At 34.7% G+C, this 18,699-nt stretch overlaps 1 protein-coding gene across 8 annotated transcripts in view; it reads right to left on the minus strand.

Moving 5' to 3' along the window:
- ATRX (ATRX, chromatin remodeler) overlaps positions 1 to 18,699 on the minus strand; it is a 285,940-nt gene that overhangs the window by 177,965 nt on the left and 89,276 nt on the right. For 3 of the 8 annotated variants that reach the window (XM_027534131.1, XM_027534129.1, XM_027534134.1), the window contains 6 exons: positions 11,216 to 11,271; positions 10,276 to 10,328; positions 9,273 to 9,397; positions 6,005 to 6,118; positions 1,896 to 2,005; positions 79 to 146 (listed from right to left, as the gene is read on the minus strand). In XM_027534131.1, the coding sequence (XP_027389932.1) occupies positions 79 to 146; positions 1,896 to 2,005; positions 6,005 to 6,118; positions 9,273 to 9,397; positions 10,276 to 10,328; positions 11,216 to 11,271 (526 nt within the window). The remainder of the gene's footprint in view (positions 1 to 78; positions 147 to 1,895; positions 2,006 to 6,004; positions 6,119 to 9,272; positions 9,398 to 10,275; positions 10,329 to 11,215; positions 11,272 to 18,699) is intronic. The other 5 variants (XM_027534136.1, XM_027534133.1, XM_027534137.1 and 2 more) reach the window with 3 other exon arrangements.

Genomic DNA, 18,699 nt, shown 5'->3' on the forward strand with positions numbered 1-18,699 from the left:
ATTTAATAACAGACTATATAAGAATTTTCCCTCAAGTAGACAACACTGAATTTTAGTTCATCTTGATTTATTACCTACCTACACTGTTCATCCATTCCATCTGAGTCACGACTAATATCATCACTCATGTAATATTTAAAGCAATTCTATTAAAAAAAAAAGAGAGAGAAAGGGGAAATTTACTCAAAATTCTTAACATTCTTAAAGGAGAAAAACTTCATTTTTAAGTCATTAAAAAAGTAAAGGGAATGTATCTATATATGTGTGTGTATGTGTGTTTTAGAGAATCAAAGCAAAAACACTGTGCCACCCCAACTAGTACTTTAGAGACACAAGAATAGCTCAAGAAATTAAAACAGATTTCCATATCATCAAGTACCACTGTTCCGTATATAAAAATTGATAGAAGATTTTGGTAAGGCAAATTTCTGATCTCATATGGCTAGCTACCAAGGATCTACATAAAAATGTATTAGATTTGTTGTTACTTAATACTAATTTAATAGTCATCATATATAAACAGCTACTGTGTGTAGAACTGAGCAATAGTATCCTTTTCTGCCCTATGTTATCTTTAAATCTCCAACACCTACTGTGTAAGATAGGCAGTATTACTGCCCAATTTGAGAGACAAGGCTTTGGTTCATTAATATGTAAATAAATCTCCAAAAGTCATACAATTACAAAGGCAAAACTGATATTCAAATCCAAATCTGTCTGACTTTAAATTCCTTCTCACTGGAACTAAAGAAAAGGGAAGGTTCCATGACCACTGATGACAACTACTGATTACTGACCTGGGCTCAATAGATTGGCCTTTGGAAAAAAAACAATTACATATACAAGAAAAAAGGAATGCACATTACAAATCCAATAGATGCAAAATTCAGCTGTCACAATTTAAAACTAGAAGCCTGACTGAACTGAATTCAAGAAAAGGAAGGACACAAATTACTGCCTCTTAGGCAGTAAATTTAGCTTAAGTTGGTCTGCTGCTGCTAAGTCACTTCAGTCATCTCCAACTCTGTACGACCCCATAGATGGCAGTCCACCAGGCTCCCCCGTCCCTGGGATTCTCCAGACAAGAACACTGGAGTGGGCTGCTATTTCCTTCTCCAATGCATGAAAGTGAAAAGGGAAAGTGAAGTCGCTCAGTCGGTCTACATCTATCAAAAATTCATGCAAGATCTACAAATGGAACTCTAATTAAGGAAAGTCTGGTCTGCCCCTACAATTCAAGTAGATATTTTATTGGGAAACAAACTACTACAGGATTAATTTAGCAGTAATATGAGTTGGGGAAATGATATTCTTGATAAAGTAGACATTTAAAATTAATTCCAAGGTATTACTTATAAAAAAGTTTACATAGACTATTAAAATTATCTTCAATACATATGAAATATTTTTAAAATCTACAATCTCCAAATTAAGTCAAAACACTACTCTACATGGAGAGTTTAGATTTGAGTAATTAGAGTTTATAAAGAGGGAAGGTTATAAAACATATGTGTGCACACACATATACTCTGCAATTTTCCAACACACCACATTGTCCCTCACCTATGAGTCTTTGAATATCATGTTGCCTCTGGCCTAAAATATACTGAACCAATCCCACTTTACCAAGCTAATTCCTATTTATATTTCAGACATCAGCTGTATCATCTCCATTATATATCAATTCCAAATTACAATGGTTTCTCATGTGTTCCCAAAGTACACGGTATCTCCCCTATCGTAGCACTTATTGGCCCTTTCATGGCTGTCTTCCCCACTACAGTATATGCCCTCCAATGGCATAAACCATTTCCATCTTCATCACTGTGCATCAAAAGTCTGACACATGTTAAGCATTCAAATATTTATGGAATTATCAACAGATCATTACACACCTTACAAATAAGTACTTGCAGTGAAGGATGTCTATAAATGGAATCTTTTTGAAAATGATTGACCTGTTGTCCACAAGCTGTACAGCTCACAATCCCATGAAGCCCATCTTCTAGAAGAAAAGAGTGACCATTATTCACACATAGACACACATATAAAAAGACATATATTTTAGTTAGCATTTCCCAACATTCAAATTGAAAATTAAATACTTCATAATCCTTGGGAAAATGACATTTTGGATACAAATAAAAAGGTTAATAATTTTATGGACTTACTAAAAACATGACAACCTTGACAAATTGCAGAGCTAACTTGTTCCCTTTTACAGATGCAAACCCTATTTCTCACAACAACTTGACATAACATGAAGAGATTCCATAAAAGAAGTTCTAAAAATAGGTGCCAAGAGCTCTTTTCATTTTGCTACTGCTTCACAAATAAATTCAGCATCAGTTCTTAAAGAATGGAGAAGCAAGTGAAATACATGGAATAGATTCTTTTGGAACCCTATACTTTAGTTAGGTATACCATAAAATTTTTATTCTCAAAATGGAATTGTCTATACAGATCCTTTCAAAAGTATGTAAAAGCCTGATAACTTTATATTACCAATTTCCTTCCTCAAAGTCCCTTCAATACTATCCACGATCCCCATTAACCTGCCTTTTTTCTATATCTACTCCATTGTCAAGTCCATATCAGCACTGTCCACTATTTCCAAATATGGACAAATAAGATTGGCAGGTATATCTATCTTGGCAGGAAAACCTCAGAATGGCTGGGTTTTGACAGAGTCCCATGCCACAGTTTCTGCAGAAAAACAGATTGAAGATAACCTACACAAGAATAAAAGGAACTTCTGCCTCACCCTCATCTCTAGTTCTACACAGTGCTTCACAATCTCAACTGAAAATTAGAATCAAAGAATCTTTTAAAAACAGGGACAGCCATTCCCATCCCTAACCCACTGAAAGTTTTACAGGTGACTCTGATGTGCAAATAACTCTTATCCAAATAAGATGGTAGAATATGACTCAAAAGAGGCCAGTGAAAATGCCTTCATTCACTGAAGGAAAAAAAAGGGGGGGGAAGGGAATAAGACTTAAAAAAAATAAAAAGGAAAAGAAATTGTCTCTGTCCCTAACAAAAAGACAAAACAACATAGGTATTTCTCACCTTTTAATTTTCTATTTTGTGTTATTCTTAGTTTTAAGGTCCAAAGCACCAAGTATCAGCACAAATATTTTTACTTGCAGAAGTTAAAAAAGGTTAACCAAAGTATAAGGGCACCATCACACTCTATAAAGCTGCTTATATTTTATTTTAAATCATACCATCCTGCATTAGTATTTGATTGTGAGTATTCATATATTCTGTACTTTAAACACAAATAAATTTACAGTGTGTTTTTTCATATCAAATAATGATTACATTCATGTAAGCTAACAAAGTAATGAAAAGCTAGAGTCTGAATGTTCATCCAATGTTAGATAATATTAAGCATATTCTTTATGCTTTTGCACATATATCACTCAAGAATTTTAAAAAGCTAAGTGATCCAATGGAGAATTTTCCCCAAATGTGCATAAAGAATCATAAAAGATATTCACTGAAGTACTAACTAGCAATTGGGAAAAATTTGAAAACAAAAAATTAGAAATAATTTCACATTTAGGAAATGGATAGTGATTTACTTATATAACTGAATTCTATAGAACAGTGAAAAGTAAAAAACCCATTATACATTTACTGATATGAATACATTTCAAAATCAAAGTTGAATAAAAAATGCTGAAAAAGGATATCTACAGATACTACTATGTATATTTTTAAATGAAAAACAAATACTTTTTGAGCAAAATTAGGTAAAAAAAAATATAAAAACATGCATGGAAACAGCACATATGCACACAAACTTCAAATAATCACAACCTGAAGTGCAAAAGAGGAAATAGGAATAAACCAATACTTTATTTAAGTGAGATCTGAAGCAAATATTGTAAACTGGTTAAGTGGTACTTTACTAGACATCTCTCTATGGATGTATGTTTTATTTTTTTAGTTATGAAATAATGGTTATAATACAGCATATAAATGGAAAACAGGCATTTTCATTTCTGACCTCAATACATTTTATCAAACCTAAGGAGAGAATTATTCTGTCATATAGAAAAATTAAATGTAAAATATGTTTTCTAACAACTGAACTAGGGAAAGGATGTCAAAATCGTCTATGGTATTTAAAAAAACAATGGCTCCTTAAATGGTCAATATCTTTATGTTTAATTTTGTTTCAAATCATTATAAGACTATTTTATGTATAAAGTTTACCTTCTTGACAGTTTCCTAAATTAGACTTCAATTTTAGAACTAACTTCCTATGAAGTTTGAATATTAACTACCAGTTCAGTACCTCAGATCACTAGTTCATTCATACATGGGTATATAGGTAAAAACAGTTAAAATCCTATGTGATTTCCGACAGCTTAAAGATGTAGCAAATTATTAAGACAAAAATTAACAAAAAAGATTTAGCTATCATATGGCTATAAACACACATATTCCCTTAAGCACAATATAAACATTCTTACACAGAACACTCAATAAAATGTTCCAGAGACATATCAGCTCAGACCAAATACCAGCAGCATAGTAAATTAGCACTAAAATCACCCTCCCCGATAACTGTAACTCTTTTTTATTCTCCTTTTAGCCATTATCCATATCTGAGGCACTGACTACTCCAGAGTCCCTCCCCAAAAGACACCACTAGATATTAATTTTGACACAAGGCACTATACTTAGTTATCTGTCTTCCTAGAGGATCCATAATCAGAAATAAGAAGAAAGAAAACTCTTACTGCTGGTCCTTATCATCATCTTCTACTTGCTGATTCTCTTATTTTAAAGACTACTACTTAGTTTGGTGAGCTCTGTTGCTGCAATGGCAGTCTCAAAAAAATCTTCCTTATGCTTGAAAGAGGCAGAACACCCCCTGGTGGACAAAAGACTAAACTACATTTTCTTGATCTCTAAACATAATGAATTGAATCTGAAAATTTACATATATATATTTATACACACATCTAATACAATATACTATTGTACAAATACAGATATATTTTACTGGTACCACCAAGATATCATATAGCACTGGAATAAAATCTACACAAAATTTCAGCAAAATAAGAACTACTCTATAATTTCACAATTAAAATGATAAATATTAAACAGACAGGCTTCCATTACACTTCCATTTAGAAATTTAGTGTCATTTCTATCTTTTAGAGATGCATTCTTTCTATCATAACGGATTCTGGCTCTGTTAATATGCCCCAAAAATACATACAGGCACTAGTTTAAACTCACACACAAACAAGTAGGACACAAACTTCACTGTAGTGAATTTTTAAATGAATCTTCCTCATGCTCACTTTCTACAGATGACTAGCCAATTGTTGTGTGTGTAAGTGAGGGTGGACAGACAAAGGAAGAGGTGACTGAGACAGATGAAAGGAAGGTTCCTAGCTCTAGATCCCTTCTCCTTCCTATTCATATCTACACTGATATCCTTAAACCAACAGATATCTGACTTTAATGCACATAACAACAAACCGGAGTAGGGTCTTGACATCATCCCCAGAAATTCTAAATCGTCACTAGTGGAGTCAAGGGAATTGCATTTTTAATATAAGCACCCAAGGTGACACTAAAGCAGATGTTCATCACTCTCTGAAACAATGTTTTAGATATGTATAAAGTTATCTGAAGGCCACGTGCAAGACTTTGTCCAAATCTAAAATTCTTTCAGGTGAGAGGGAACACATGGTATTCTGGCATATAAGCATTACAGAACTGACATGTGTAAGAAGGAAATACTAAGCTTCTTGAGATAACTTAATAGCCACTGAAGGCAAAGGTATTTTAATCAATGGTGTTTAACCTTTTCTGCTTCAGAGCTCAGAAAGAAACAGAAGTTATTTTTAAGTAGTGCTTTTAAAAAACAATGGGCAGAAAAGTGGAGGTATTTTTAGTAAGTACATCAGATTTTCCAATATGGTCATAAACAGCAATTTAAACTCATGTTTTCATTTTCACTTGTATTTACCTCCGCGTTTTTTGAGATTTTCAGTTTTCATTTTACTTCTGCTTCTAAATTCAGGCCCTTTAAAATCATCTTTGTCTTCATTCAGCACTGGCTCTGGTTGTACAATCACTGTACCTAGAATGATTTCATTTAAAAAACCATTACACATATTAAATGTGCAAGTGAAGTACAAGACTCCAGATAAAGCCAACATTGCTGGAACATAGTTTTGTTTCTTTCAAGCTTTCAATATTTATATAAGGACCTCTCAATAATAAATAAAACAGGGAAATAGTAAAAGGGCCAGGTGTCAACAATCAAATTACTTGTTGGAAACATAGTTCATAAAAAATGGTGGTGGGGGGGGAAGTATTATGAACTGATTTGTAACAGAAATGTGTGAATAAAGTTAAAAAGCTTTAGCCCAGTTCTCAATTTTTATACTGCCTATCACAAAAGCTTTTTTGACTATGAACATCTATGCTAAGTTCCACAGTTTAAAAAACAAAAGGATCAGAAAAGAAAGCTTTAAAGACATCCTATTCTTCTCATAAGCTAAACCATAAAGGCAGCAAAATATTCTTAAGTGTTGTTTTATATTCTGCTATTACTGCTGTACTATTCTGTACCATTTCCTAAATAGTTAAGTCAAAGTTCCAGTACCCTGAAAGTCCTTAAAGAGTTTTAAACAAATATTGCCTTAGGTACTTAAGCTCAAGTGCTATAACAATAAATTGCAGAATGAAATCAATTGTTGGTCCCTATGGAATCTTTTAGAAAGAATGTACTCTCTTAGCCATAAAACATGTGAACTGAGGAGAGAGGTTGCTAATTTTTCATTTTAATCTCTCAAGAGCAAATAAAGCAGAGGCATGGTAAAAAGGGTCTAGGTCTCACTTTACCTATATTGCTGGGCTTAGTAATTAGGCATTGTTGTTGTTTAGTCGCTAAGTCGTGTCTGACTCTTGTGAACCCAAGGACTGTAGGCCACCAGGCCCCTCTCTCCATGGGATTTCCCAGGCAAGAATACTGGAGTGAGTTGCCATCTTCTTCTCCAGGCGATCTTCCCGATCCAGGGATTGAACCTACTTCTCCTGCGTTGGCAGGCAGATTCTTTACCATTGAGCCACCAGAAAAGCCCAACTGGGCATTACTGACAACAATTAAGAAAGTGTAATTGTCCCTCAGTATCCATGAGGGATTTGTTCCAGGACCCCTTGGATACCAAAATCCGTGGATGCTCAAGTCCTTTATGTAAAATAGCCTATAACCTATGCACATTTTTCTGTATACTTTAAATCATCTCTAGATTACTTACAATACCCAACACAATGTAAACCCTATATAAACAGCTGCCAAATGACAAACTCAAGTTTTGCTTTTTGGAACTTTCCAGAATTCTTTCCCCAAATATTTCTGATCTGAGGTTGGTTGAATCTGCAGAGGCAGAACCCACGGATATGAAGGGCGAACTGTAAAACCTGGTAGTTGTCAGGGGCTGTTTCCCTGAAACATAGGTCTTTGTTAGTCAGCAGTGAGGTTTAACCGAGGTTAAATGAATTTCTGAGTCTCTGAAAAAACGGGGGCAAATAGGGCACAAAGGATTGAGTTTTTTACAAGCTGGTAAATATAAGTAATATCCACACACACACAAAAAAACCTTTATTCACAACAACCATTCCACATATGTACTCTCAGAGAAGCCCTGGCATTTGAAAAAAGCTAAAGATTTACAGATAACACCCCCCACCCACACACACACACCGGGGGAAAAAAAAAAAAGATTTCTTTATGAAGATTCTTCTATAAATGAAAGCAAAGCAGCAGAGTGGAAAGAGCACTCACTAGCTTTGGATTCAGGCAGACCTGGGTTCAAATCTTAGCTTTTTAATTTAAAGCTAAAAAAGTTCCTTGAGTTCTGAATTTGTTCCTTCATCTCTACAAGTAGAAACAATAACTACCTTACAGCATTGCTTTGAGAGTTAAATGAGTTAATTTTTAAGGAGTCCAGTACTTATACATACTCAGTATTATAACAATAGTGATAAACAACCAAATTTGACCTTATGAAACAGGTCTATTTTGGTTTGGTGGAAGAGAATTACCCTTAGTTCAGGTTAATAACATCCCATACTAACTTTCTTCCATAATGTCACTAAAAGAAACATTGGAACTCCTAGTTCTTAGCTCACCCAGTGGCCATCATAAGGACTTCCACTAACAACCACTGAGAATGTAATAATCCAAAGTGAATCACTACCTATGAAACTCAGACTGCCATGTTAGCTGTTTCTGCTTTAGGCCACCAAAACCATTACATAAAATGATTTTCAAAGCCATGTAAATGGTAGGCCCATTAATTTTTCTTCTTTCTTCCTCCTCTCATTCATCATTTCTTATCTATTGTAACTCCTAATTTTTCCTAGTCAAGAAATGTATTATCCTCCTATTCATCATTTTTTAAACTTCCATAATCAAAACATGTGTCACATAAACATAAGTAGAGACAGAGAATAAAGTAGTAAACATTGCTGTAAATGATCAGTGATAACAAATCTGAAAAATCTAAGAGCCTTGAACATATTATTCAATAAAGAAACAAATCAAAACTTTTGATTCTGAAACACCATGAAATTACCAAGACCATGTCATTCTCTCATCATGTAATCACACTGCTCTTAGACTTGAGCTATGAAAAGTCCAAGATTTTCATCTGGCTTCTCCCCTATCCACCCTACCCTGGCCCCAATCTAATCAATGCAACTTTTAAGATTAGAAACATAACAGTTGAGAGGAAATGTGACAAGGCGTTTTAAAAAGGATAATTACAAGAAATATACCTAAATCAAATTTAACACATAACTTCACTTTGAATCTTAGGGAATTTAAGAATGCAGTAAGAATAAATTAAACTTTAAATGTTTTTGAGACGTTTTCAGTGTATTCATTATGTTTTTCTGTAAAGCAAGCACATTAAAATTCACTGAACCAAAACTTAACATACTAAGCATTTAAACCAACTTCCACATTCAAGTATAATTTGGAAACTAGAAACCAATGGAAAGAGAAAATAAGTTTTCTTTTCAAACCTGACTATATATTCTAAATATTTAACCTCAGGAACACACATTATCATTACCATACTAATACATTTCCAAACCACTGCTACTAAAATGTCAGGTTTGGTCCTTGACACACAGCTTACAATAATCAATTTCTAATTTTATAGTAATGACATTTAAAGATATTTTTCAACTTTAACTTCATATAAAAAATTAATACACTTTACCTTTTGGCAAGCTTTGCATAGTAATATCATTTTCTGAATTTTCATTAGAAGCATCTTCATTTACAGTTTCATCCAAAGTTTTTTCATCATCAGATTCTACATACTTTGTTACAATTGAAGGTTTCCTATGAAAAAATTAAGTCCATAGAATTACAGACATTTCTGACAATTGAAAAACACCCAAATAACATAAATAACATGTTTAGATTAAGCAGTGGCTCTTAACCAGAGATACGTATCAGAATCACCTAGGGAAGCATACATCTCTATACCACATTACAATTTAGTAGGTCTTGAGCAGGACCAAGGCATGCACATTCTAAAAAAGGTAAAGAGTATTTAGAGGGGAACTCCTATTTAAGAATCAGTACTTTAGGGAATAAGTTAATAACAAACAAACTGTGATTATTAAGACATTTATTTTCACTAATTAAAAAAAAAAGGCCAATAGAATAAACTGCAAACTTCTAATAAAAACTATATTTCATAGTATATTACACATTACATTATGCTTGGAGTAATTTCAGTCTTTATGTACAATTCACTTTGACAATTTAACACAAATAAGTATTTTAACCACTCTTTGATCGTCTTATAACTTCCTTATAACTATTATGGCTACCATTTCCCATCCTAGACAATTCTGTATAACCCTAAAACACTCATATTGCCTCATGAGACATTTAACATTTCATTTTCCCTTTTCTCCTTTTTTTTAAAGCACATATATTATCTGAAAGGCATTACCTATATACTGCCAGGGCCACTAGTACATAATAAATCCTCCCCTGGGAAAATTTTAGTTAAAATTAAAAGTCAAGTGATAGATACAAGAGGATTCATTATATTACAACAGCCCTTTTTAAAATATATATGCTTGTATAAAATAGTTTACTTAGAACAAGAGTGCTTGAAGTTTAGGAAAAAACAGATTATTCTAATAAAAAGGAAATAAAACAACCTGAAAAAGAAAGTAACTTTTTTCCCTCCAGTATCAACCAACCTCTTTGATCGTGATGATCCTGACGATTTGGATTTTTCTGCAGAGCTAGCTCCCTAAATGCAAGAAATAAGTACAAAAGTGAGTAAAACTCTGAGAACCATCCCTACAATTATTTCCCTATACCAACACCTATAATATGTAGAATGAGACATAATTTGTATGCCTAAAATATTTTTCTAAAAGGAACATCAATAACTAATTCTCATTTACTCTCAAGGTTTCCTTGATTTAAGACTATCTCTTAAAAAAAAAAAAAACTATCTCTTTTTGTTAAATTATTACTTTTGAATTTTGAGGAATAGAAAATGATACACTGCTGTACCACGATCTTGGCCTATGCCGACAAACACAAAACAAAGATGAAGAGGTAACCAGATCCCAAAAGACAGTTTTAAGAATCTAAAAATGTGTTATTTTCTCTATCCTAATACATGGCACAGAGTACCTTCTACAATTTTCTCAGAGATACTAAATTTACCTCCATTTTGCCAATACAATCAGTGTATTTTATTGGATTCAATTTTTCACACTGGGTAGAAAGAATTCTAAAACACAGTGTAGGCTGGCATTATCAGATGAAGGACCTCAGGATGGGTTCTGATAATAATGCTGAAGAAATTCTGAATATCCATCTCAGAACCATAAGGTTATGCCCATAACAATCCCCTTGAGCACCACTGTTACAATATAATAACATTCAAATACCTGTTAGCTAGCCTTCAGTAGTCTGACTTAAGGTGAAACAAACCACAGCACTAACAAAAACAGTAAACACCATCAAAAAGTGAACAATTACTGAAAATAAAGTTATAATAATACTTGGTTATAAGAGTAAACTCAAACACACGCATATATTAAATAAAAGCAAACTGATGACACCTACTCTAGTTGGTTAGTAGTATGTAATAAATATCTTTTAAATGCTCCAAGTTATTCTTACCTCTTCCCTGCTGTTTTCCATCATATCAGAGTTATTGCCAGACCCACTGGCTTTATCTTAAAAGACAAGAAATGAAAGCATTATTTATCTCTTTGGTGCATTATCAAACAGAACACCAATACCTACAATTCTGTGAACCCATTTTTCTATCTATGTTGTATGGCAGTATTGGTAATGCTTTACTCACATTAAAATATAAGAGTTTTCTATCAACTATACTCCAGTAAAAATATTTTTAATATATTGCTTTGGTTAAAAAATGTTTTCTGCCTATAATCACCCTTTTGACATACCAATCCGTTTTTAAAAGGCGTTTCTGAAAGGAGCAGTTTGTAATCAAAACATTTCCTATTGTAACCTTTTAAAGATTTTCTCTTAAAAGAAAATTTAAGTTCCATCTTCTACTAAAAATAAAAACACACTATTAATTAATTGCACTGAGTTGGTCAAAAAGTTCATTCAGGTTTTCCCATAACATCTTCCAGAAAAACCCAAATGAACTTTTTGGCAAACCCAATATATTTTCCTTTACCAGTAAAGATTTTAGTAGATTAAACCTAAAGAAAGCAGAGGGAAGGAAATAATAAAGATTAAAACAGAAATTAGTGAACCAGGGAACAGAAAAACAATAGAGGAAAATCAATGAAATCAAAATAAGTTCTTTAAAAAGATGAGAAAAATTGGGAAAAAAAAAAAAAACTTAGGGTACATGGACCAAGAAAAAAGGACACAAGATGAGAAGTTAAAGAGGAGATCTACTATTTACCTTAAAGAAATTAAATATTATAAAGGAATATCATGAACAATTGTATGCCAAAAAATTAGATAACCTAAATGAAATGGACAAATTTTTAAACACACATAAATTACTGAAGTTGACACAAGAAAAAATAAACAACGTGAACAGATCTGTAACTGAAAAGACTGAATTAGTAATCAAAAATCTACCCACAAAGAAAAGCAAAGGTCCAGATGGTTTAACCACCAAATTACACCAAACATTCAAAAAAAAAAAAAAAAAAAGAATTAACTCCATTTTCTCATAAAGTCTTCTAATAAAAATGGAGGAAATATATCTCAACTCATTCAATGAGACCAGTATCATATCAAATCGGAAAAGATACTATAAAAAGAGAAATCTACAGACCAATACCACTTATGAATACAAAGGCCAAAGTCCTTAATAAAATACTAGCAAACTTCAAAAGAATAAGACATGTCTTTCTGCTACAGAGAAAAACGACTTGCAAAAGATATATCGAATGAAGAATTATTATCTAAAATAAATTTTAAAAACTGAAACTCAAAAATAATAAAATAAATAACATGATTAAAAACAGGCAAAAGATGTGAAGACATTTTACCAAAGAACATATATAAATGACAAATGAGCATATGAAAATGTGCTCCACATCATCATATCTCATTAGGGGATCAAAAATTAAAACAGTAAGATAACACTCTGCTGCTGCTGCTAAGTCACTTCAGTGGTGTCTGACTCTGTGCGACCCCAAAGACAGCAGCCCACCAGGCTCCCCCATCCCTGGGATTCTCCAGGCAAGAACACTGGAGTGGGTTGCCATTTCCTTCTGCAATGCATGAAAGTGAAAAGTGAAAGTGAAGTCGCTCAGTCACGTCCAACCCTCAGCGACCCCATGGACTGCAGCCTACCAGGCTCCTCCGTCCATGGGATTTTCCAGGCAAAAGTACTGGAGTGGGTTGCCACTGCCTTCTCCAGATAACACTCTACACCTATTAAAATGAATAAAATACAGAACACTGACAATACTAAATGCTGGTACAGATGTGGAATAACAGGAACTATTCACTGTTGGTAGGAATGTGAAATGATCCACCCACTTTTGGCAATATCTTACAAAATTAACCAAACTCTTACCACCTGATCCAGCAATCACATTCCTTGATATTTAACCTAATAAGCTGAAAACAAAGTCCACTCAAAAAACTGCACACTGATGATGTTTATAAGTATTTTTTATTTATATCAACACCTTCATAAGTAGCTTTTTCCATAATTGCCAAAATGTGAAAACACCAAGATATTCTTCAAAAGGTGAAATGGATAAACTACGTGTGGTACATCCAGACAATGGAATAATATTCAGCTTTAAAAAGGAATGAGCTAGCAAGCCATGAAAAGACATGGAGGAACTTTAAATGTATATTACTATGTGAAAAAACTAAGATCATGGCATCCAGTCCCATCACTTCATGGAAAATAGATGGGGAAACAGTGGAAACAGTGGCTGACTTTATTTTTGGGGGCTCCAAAATCACTGCATATGGTGACTGCAGCCATGAAATTAAAAGATGCTTACTCCTTGGAAGGAAAGTTATGACCAACCTAGACAGCATCAATGCAGGATACAGGAAACTTGGGGCTGGTGCACTGGGATAACCCAGAGGGATGGTATGGGGAGGGAGGTGGGAGGGGGGGTTCAGGATTGGGAACATGTGTACACCCATGGCGGATTCATGTTGATGTATGGCAAAACCAATACAATATTGTAAAGTAATTAGCCTCTAATTAAAATAAATAAATTTAAATTTTAAAAATAAATAAAAATAAATAAAAAGCAGAGAAATTACTTTGCCAACAAAGGTCCGTCTAGTCAAGGTTATGGTTTTTCCAGTGGTCATGTATGGATGTGAGAGTTGGACTGTAAAGAAAGCTGAGCACTGAAGAATTGATGCTTTTGAACTGTGGTGTTGGAGAAGACTCTTGAGAGTGCCTTGGACTGCAAGGAGAGCCAACCAGTCCATTCTAAAGGAGATCAGTCCTGGGTGTTCATTGGAAGGACTGATGTTGAAGCTGAAACTCCAATACTTTGGCCACCTGATGCGAAGAGCTGACTCATTTGAAAAGACCCTGATGCTGGGAAAGACTGAGGGCAGGAGGAGAAGGGGACGACAGAGGATGAGATGGTTGGATGTTATCACAGACTCGATGGACATGGGTTTGGGTGGACTCCGGGAGTTGGTGATGGACAGGGATGCTTGGCATGCTGCAGCTCATGGGGTCACAAAGAGTTGGACATGACTGAGTGACTGAACTGAACTGACTGGTGTGAAAAAAGCCAATCTCAAAAAGTTAAATGCTATATGAGTCCAACTACATGACATTCGGGAAAAGACAAAACTATGGAAATAGTAAAAAGATCAATGGTTACCAAGGATTTGGGGGATAGGGAAGAATGGAAAGATGGACCAGAGGATTTTTAGTGTCGCTGAAGTTGAGATAGGAGGGAAGGTGGCAGGGAACAACCATTTAAAAGAATGACATTGTCATTGAGGATACAATAAAAACTGGTAAGAATCATCCAGGCCCAAGATGGTGGAAAATTTGACTTCCAGTAGACCTTGAGTCTCATTATACACTCACTGTAATGTATTAGCATGCTACATGACACACCTACAGGCATCATAGGAGTTCTTAGGCTAACCATAAAAGGCTAAGAAAAGATGATGGCTCAATTCCTAGAAATCCCCACCCTGCACCAAAATAGTTGGAATAATATTGTTAGTCTATGAAATTACCAAGCCCTTAAAAACAAACCACCCTCACACCCCAGAGCCTTTCAACTTCTGAGAGGGACCACACTCTAATGGAGTGTGTTATCTCCCAGGGCCGCTCTCAACTTCTGAGATGGACCACACTCTAATGGAGTGTGTTATCTCCCAGGGCCACTCTCACCTTCTGAGATAGAAAGCATTCTGCCTATGGAATGTGTATTTCTCTCAATAAACCTGCTTTCACTTAACTACAGCTCACTCTTGAGTTCTTTCCTGTGAGAAGCCAAGGACCCTCACTTGGCAGCTCATACCAGGAACTCACCCAAGACCTGGGATGTGACCATCCTCTCATATCCCATTTTCCTGCAACATCTTTACAAAGTAAGCAGAAGGTGGTCTTCTCTCTCTCCTCACTTTTCCTTTGATTTTAAAAACGTGACCCACTAAGTTCTGGGGGCAGAGCCCTCTTGCCTGCCTGCTTATACCCTTCACAAACATCCTATATTAACAAATCTAGTTCTTGTCTATCACTTTGCCTCTTGCTGAATTCCATCTGTGCTGAGACATAAAAAACTTGAGTTTCATTGAGTTCTGACACCAGGTGTGTGGTTTCTGCTTGGGAGGTTCGAGTTCTCTCCTATGTCAGAGATTGTAGGTCCAAGTTCCAACTGAGGCATCACTGGGTTTGAGTCCCATCTGAGGCGGGATTGGTTTCAAGTCCCAATCTGGGGTATACAGTTTCACAGCTAAACTAACCTGTATGATACTATAATGATAGATAGATATCATCATGCATCTATCAAAATCCCTAGAATGTACAACGCCAAGAGTAAAATCTAATGCAAACTATGCATTTGGATGATAATGACTGTCACTGTAGATTCATCAACTGTAACAAATGTACAATTGTGGTACAGGAAGTTTACACTGGGGGAGGCTGTGCATATATGGGGATGCATAATAGAAAATTTCTGTACATTCTACTCAATTTTTCTGTGCACCTAAAATAGCTCTTAAAAATAAAATTTATTTTTAAAAACTTAACAAACGGAACTTACTCAACAACTACAAAAAATCCCATGGACGGAGGAGCCTGGTAGGCTGCGGTCCATGGGGTGGCTAGGAGTCAAACACGACTGAGCGACCTCACTTTCACTTCTCATTTTTATGCACTGGAGAAGGAAATGGCAACCCACTCCAGTGTTCTTGCCTGGAGAATCCCAGGGACAGCGGAGCCTGGTGGGCTGCCATCTATGGGGTCGCACAGAGTCGGATAAAACTGAAGTGACTTAGCAGCAGCAGCAGCAGCAATATCATACTTAATGGTAAAAGACTGAATCCATTCCACCTAAGGGCAGAATGAGAAAAGGAAATCCTCTCTTAACACTTCCATTCAACACTGTAATGGAGATTCCAGCCAGAACAAGTAACCACGAGTTAAAGAAATAAAAGGCAAGAAGACTGAAAAGGAAGAGGTAGAACTATTTGTCTTTGGAGACAATATATATTGTATATAGAAGTCCTAAGGAATCCACTAAAAAATATTAGAACTAATGAAAGAGTTCAGAAAGGTTGAAGGATATGAGAAAAATAAAAGTCAATTACATTCCTATACACTTGCAAAGAATGATCTGAAAATAAAATTAAGAAAACAATCCATTTATAATAGCATCAAAAAGAATAAAATGCTTAGGAAAAAACTTAAAGAAGTTTAAAACTTATACTCTGAAAACTACAAAACATCACTGAAATAAATTAAAGATTTAAATCAATGGCAAAAACAATGCATGATCATTAAATAGAAAACAACATTAAGATAGCAATACTCCCCAAATGAATCCACAATTTTAAAAAAGGCAATCCATGTCAGAATCCCACTGGCTTCTTTGTAGAAACTGATAAGCTAATTCTAAAATTCATGTACAATTAAAATGAACCCAGGATAGTCAAAACAAAATAGGAAGACTCACACTTAGAGATTTTAAAACTTAGTGTAAAACAACTATAATCAATATAGTGTGGTACTGGCAAAAGGATAGACATAAGAATCAGCTGAAAAGATCTGAAAGTTCAGAAATAAACCCCTATGTCTATGGTCAAATGATTTTCAACAGGATGCTACACCCATTCAACAGGAAGAAAATAGTCTTTTCAACAAACGGTACTGGAACAACTATGTATTCACATTCAAAAACTTAAGTTAGAGACCTGTATTACACCACATACAAAAATTAACTCTAAAGAACTAAACATAAGAGCTAAAACTATAAAACTCTTAGAAAACAACACTGAGGTAAATCTTTGTGACCCCAGATTTAGAAATAGATTCTTAGAAATGACACCATAAGTATAAGCAACAAAAACAAAAATAAATACAGTGGGCATTATCAAAACTAAAAGCATTTGTGCTTCAAAGGAAATCATCAAGAAAATTAAAGAAACACATACATCTACACAACTGAATGCTGCTGCTGCTACTGCTGCCAAGTCGCTTCAGTAATGTCCGACTCTGTGCGACCCCATAGATGGTAGCCCATTAGGCTCCTCTGTCCCTGGGATTCTCCAGGCAAGAACACTGGAGTGGGTTGCCATTTCCTTCTCCAATGCATGAAAGTGAAAAGTGAAAGTGAAGTCGCTCAGTCGTGCCTGACTCTTAGCGACCCCATGGACTGCAGCCTACCAGGCTCCTCTGTCCATGGGATTTTCCAGGCGAGAGTACTGGAGTGGGGTGCCATTGCCTTCTCCACAACTGAATGCTATCCAGTCTTAAAAGGGAAGAAATTTTTGATCCATGCTATAACACTGACTATAACTTTGAAGGCATTATGCCAAGTAAAATAAGACAGACATAAAATGACAAATACTGTAGATTCCACATATGTGAGGTTCCTAAAGTAGTCATAATCATAGAGAAAGAATGTGCAATAGTGGCCACCAGGGACTAGGGGTAAAGTGGATTTGGAAGTTAGTGACTTTAAAGGGTACAGAGTTTCAGTTGGAGAAGATGAAAAAGTTCTGGAGATGGATGGTAATGATTCACACACACAGCAATGTGAAGGTACTTAATGCCAAAGAACTGTATATTAAAAATTAGTCAAAAGAGTAAACTTTACATTATATATATTTTATCTTAATAGAAGTCTAGAAGATATAAAGAATACTTATAAGTCAATGATAAAAAAGACAAAATACCCAATTAAAACTGAGCAAAGGATCTAAGTAGATAATTCTCCAAGGAATATATACAAACTACCAATAAATATATGAAGAGATACTCAATGTCATTAGCCATCACGCAAAATGAAAACCAAAACCATAATAAGACTCAACTTCACATGTACTAGGTTGACTAAAATTAAAATCAAAAATCAGATAACAAGCACTGTTGGCATGGATGCAGAGAAATCAGAATCCTCATACACTGTTGGATAGAACATGCAATGGTGTAGCCACTTCGAGAAACAGTTTGATATCTCCTCAAAGGATTTAACAGAGTTACCATGTAACTCAGCAATTCTACCCCTATGTATATAACCAAGAGAAATGAAAACATGTGGCCACACACAAACTTGTTCACAAATGTTCAGAGTAGCATTATTCATAATAACCAAAGGTAGAAACAAGATTGTCCATCAACAAAACAACCAATGTGATATTTCTATATAAAATAATGTTATTTGGTCATAAAAAGAAATGAAATACTCTTTTCTTTCTCTCTCTCTCTCTCTCTCACTCTCCTGCTATCTTCTAAATAAAATAGAGCTGTAACACTGAAAAAAAAAAAAGAAATGAAATACTAATATACACTACAACATAAATACACCTTGAACACTTTACACTAAATGAAAGAAGCCAGTCACAAAGTACCACATGTAATAGAATGACAATTCATAAGAAAGTCTGAAACAGGGAAAACCATGAGAAAGTAGATTAGTGGTTGCTTAAGGCAG

This window comes from Bos indicus x Bos taurus, chromosome X (assembly GCF_003369695.1).
Source record: "Bos indicus x Bos taurus breed Angus x Brahman F1 hybrid chromosome X, Bos_hybrid_MaternalHap_v2.0, whole genome shotgun sequence".
Taxonomy (NCBI): Eukaryota; Metazoa; Chordata; class Mammalia; order Artiodactyla; family Bovidae; genus Bos; species Bos indicus x Bos taurus.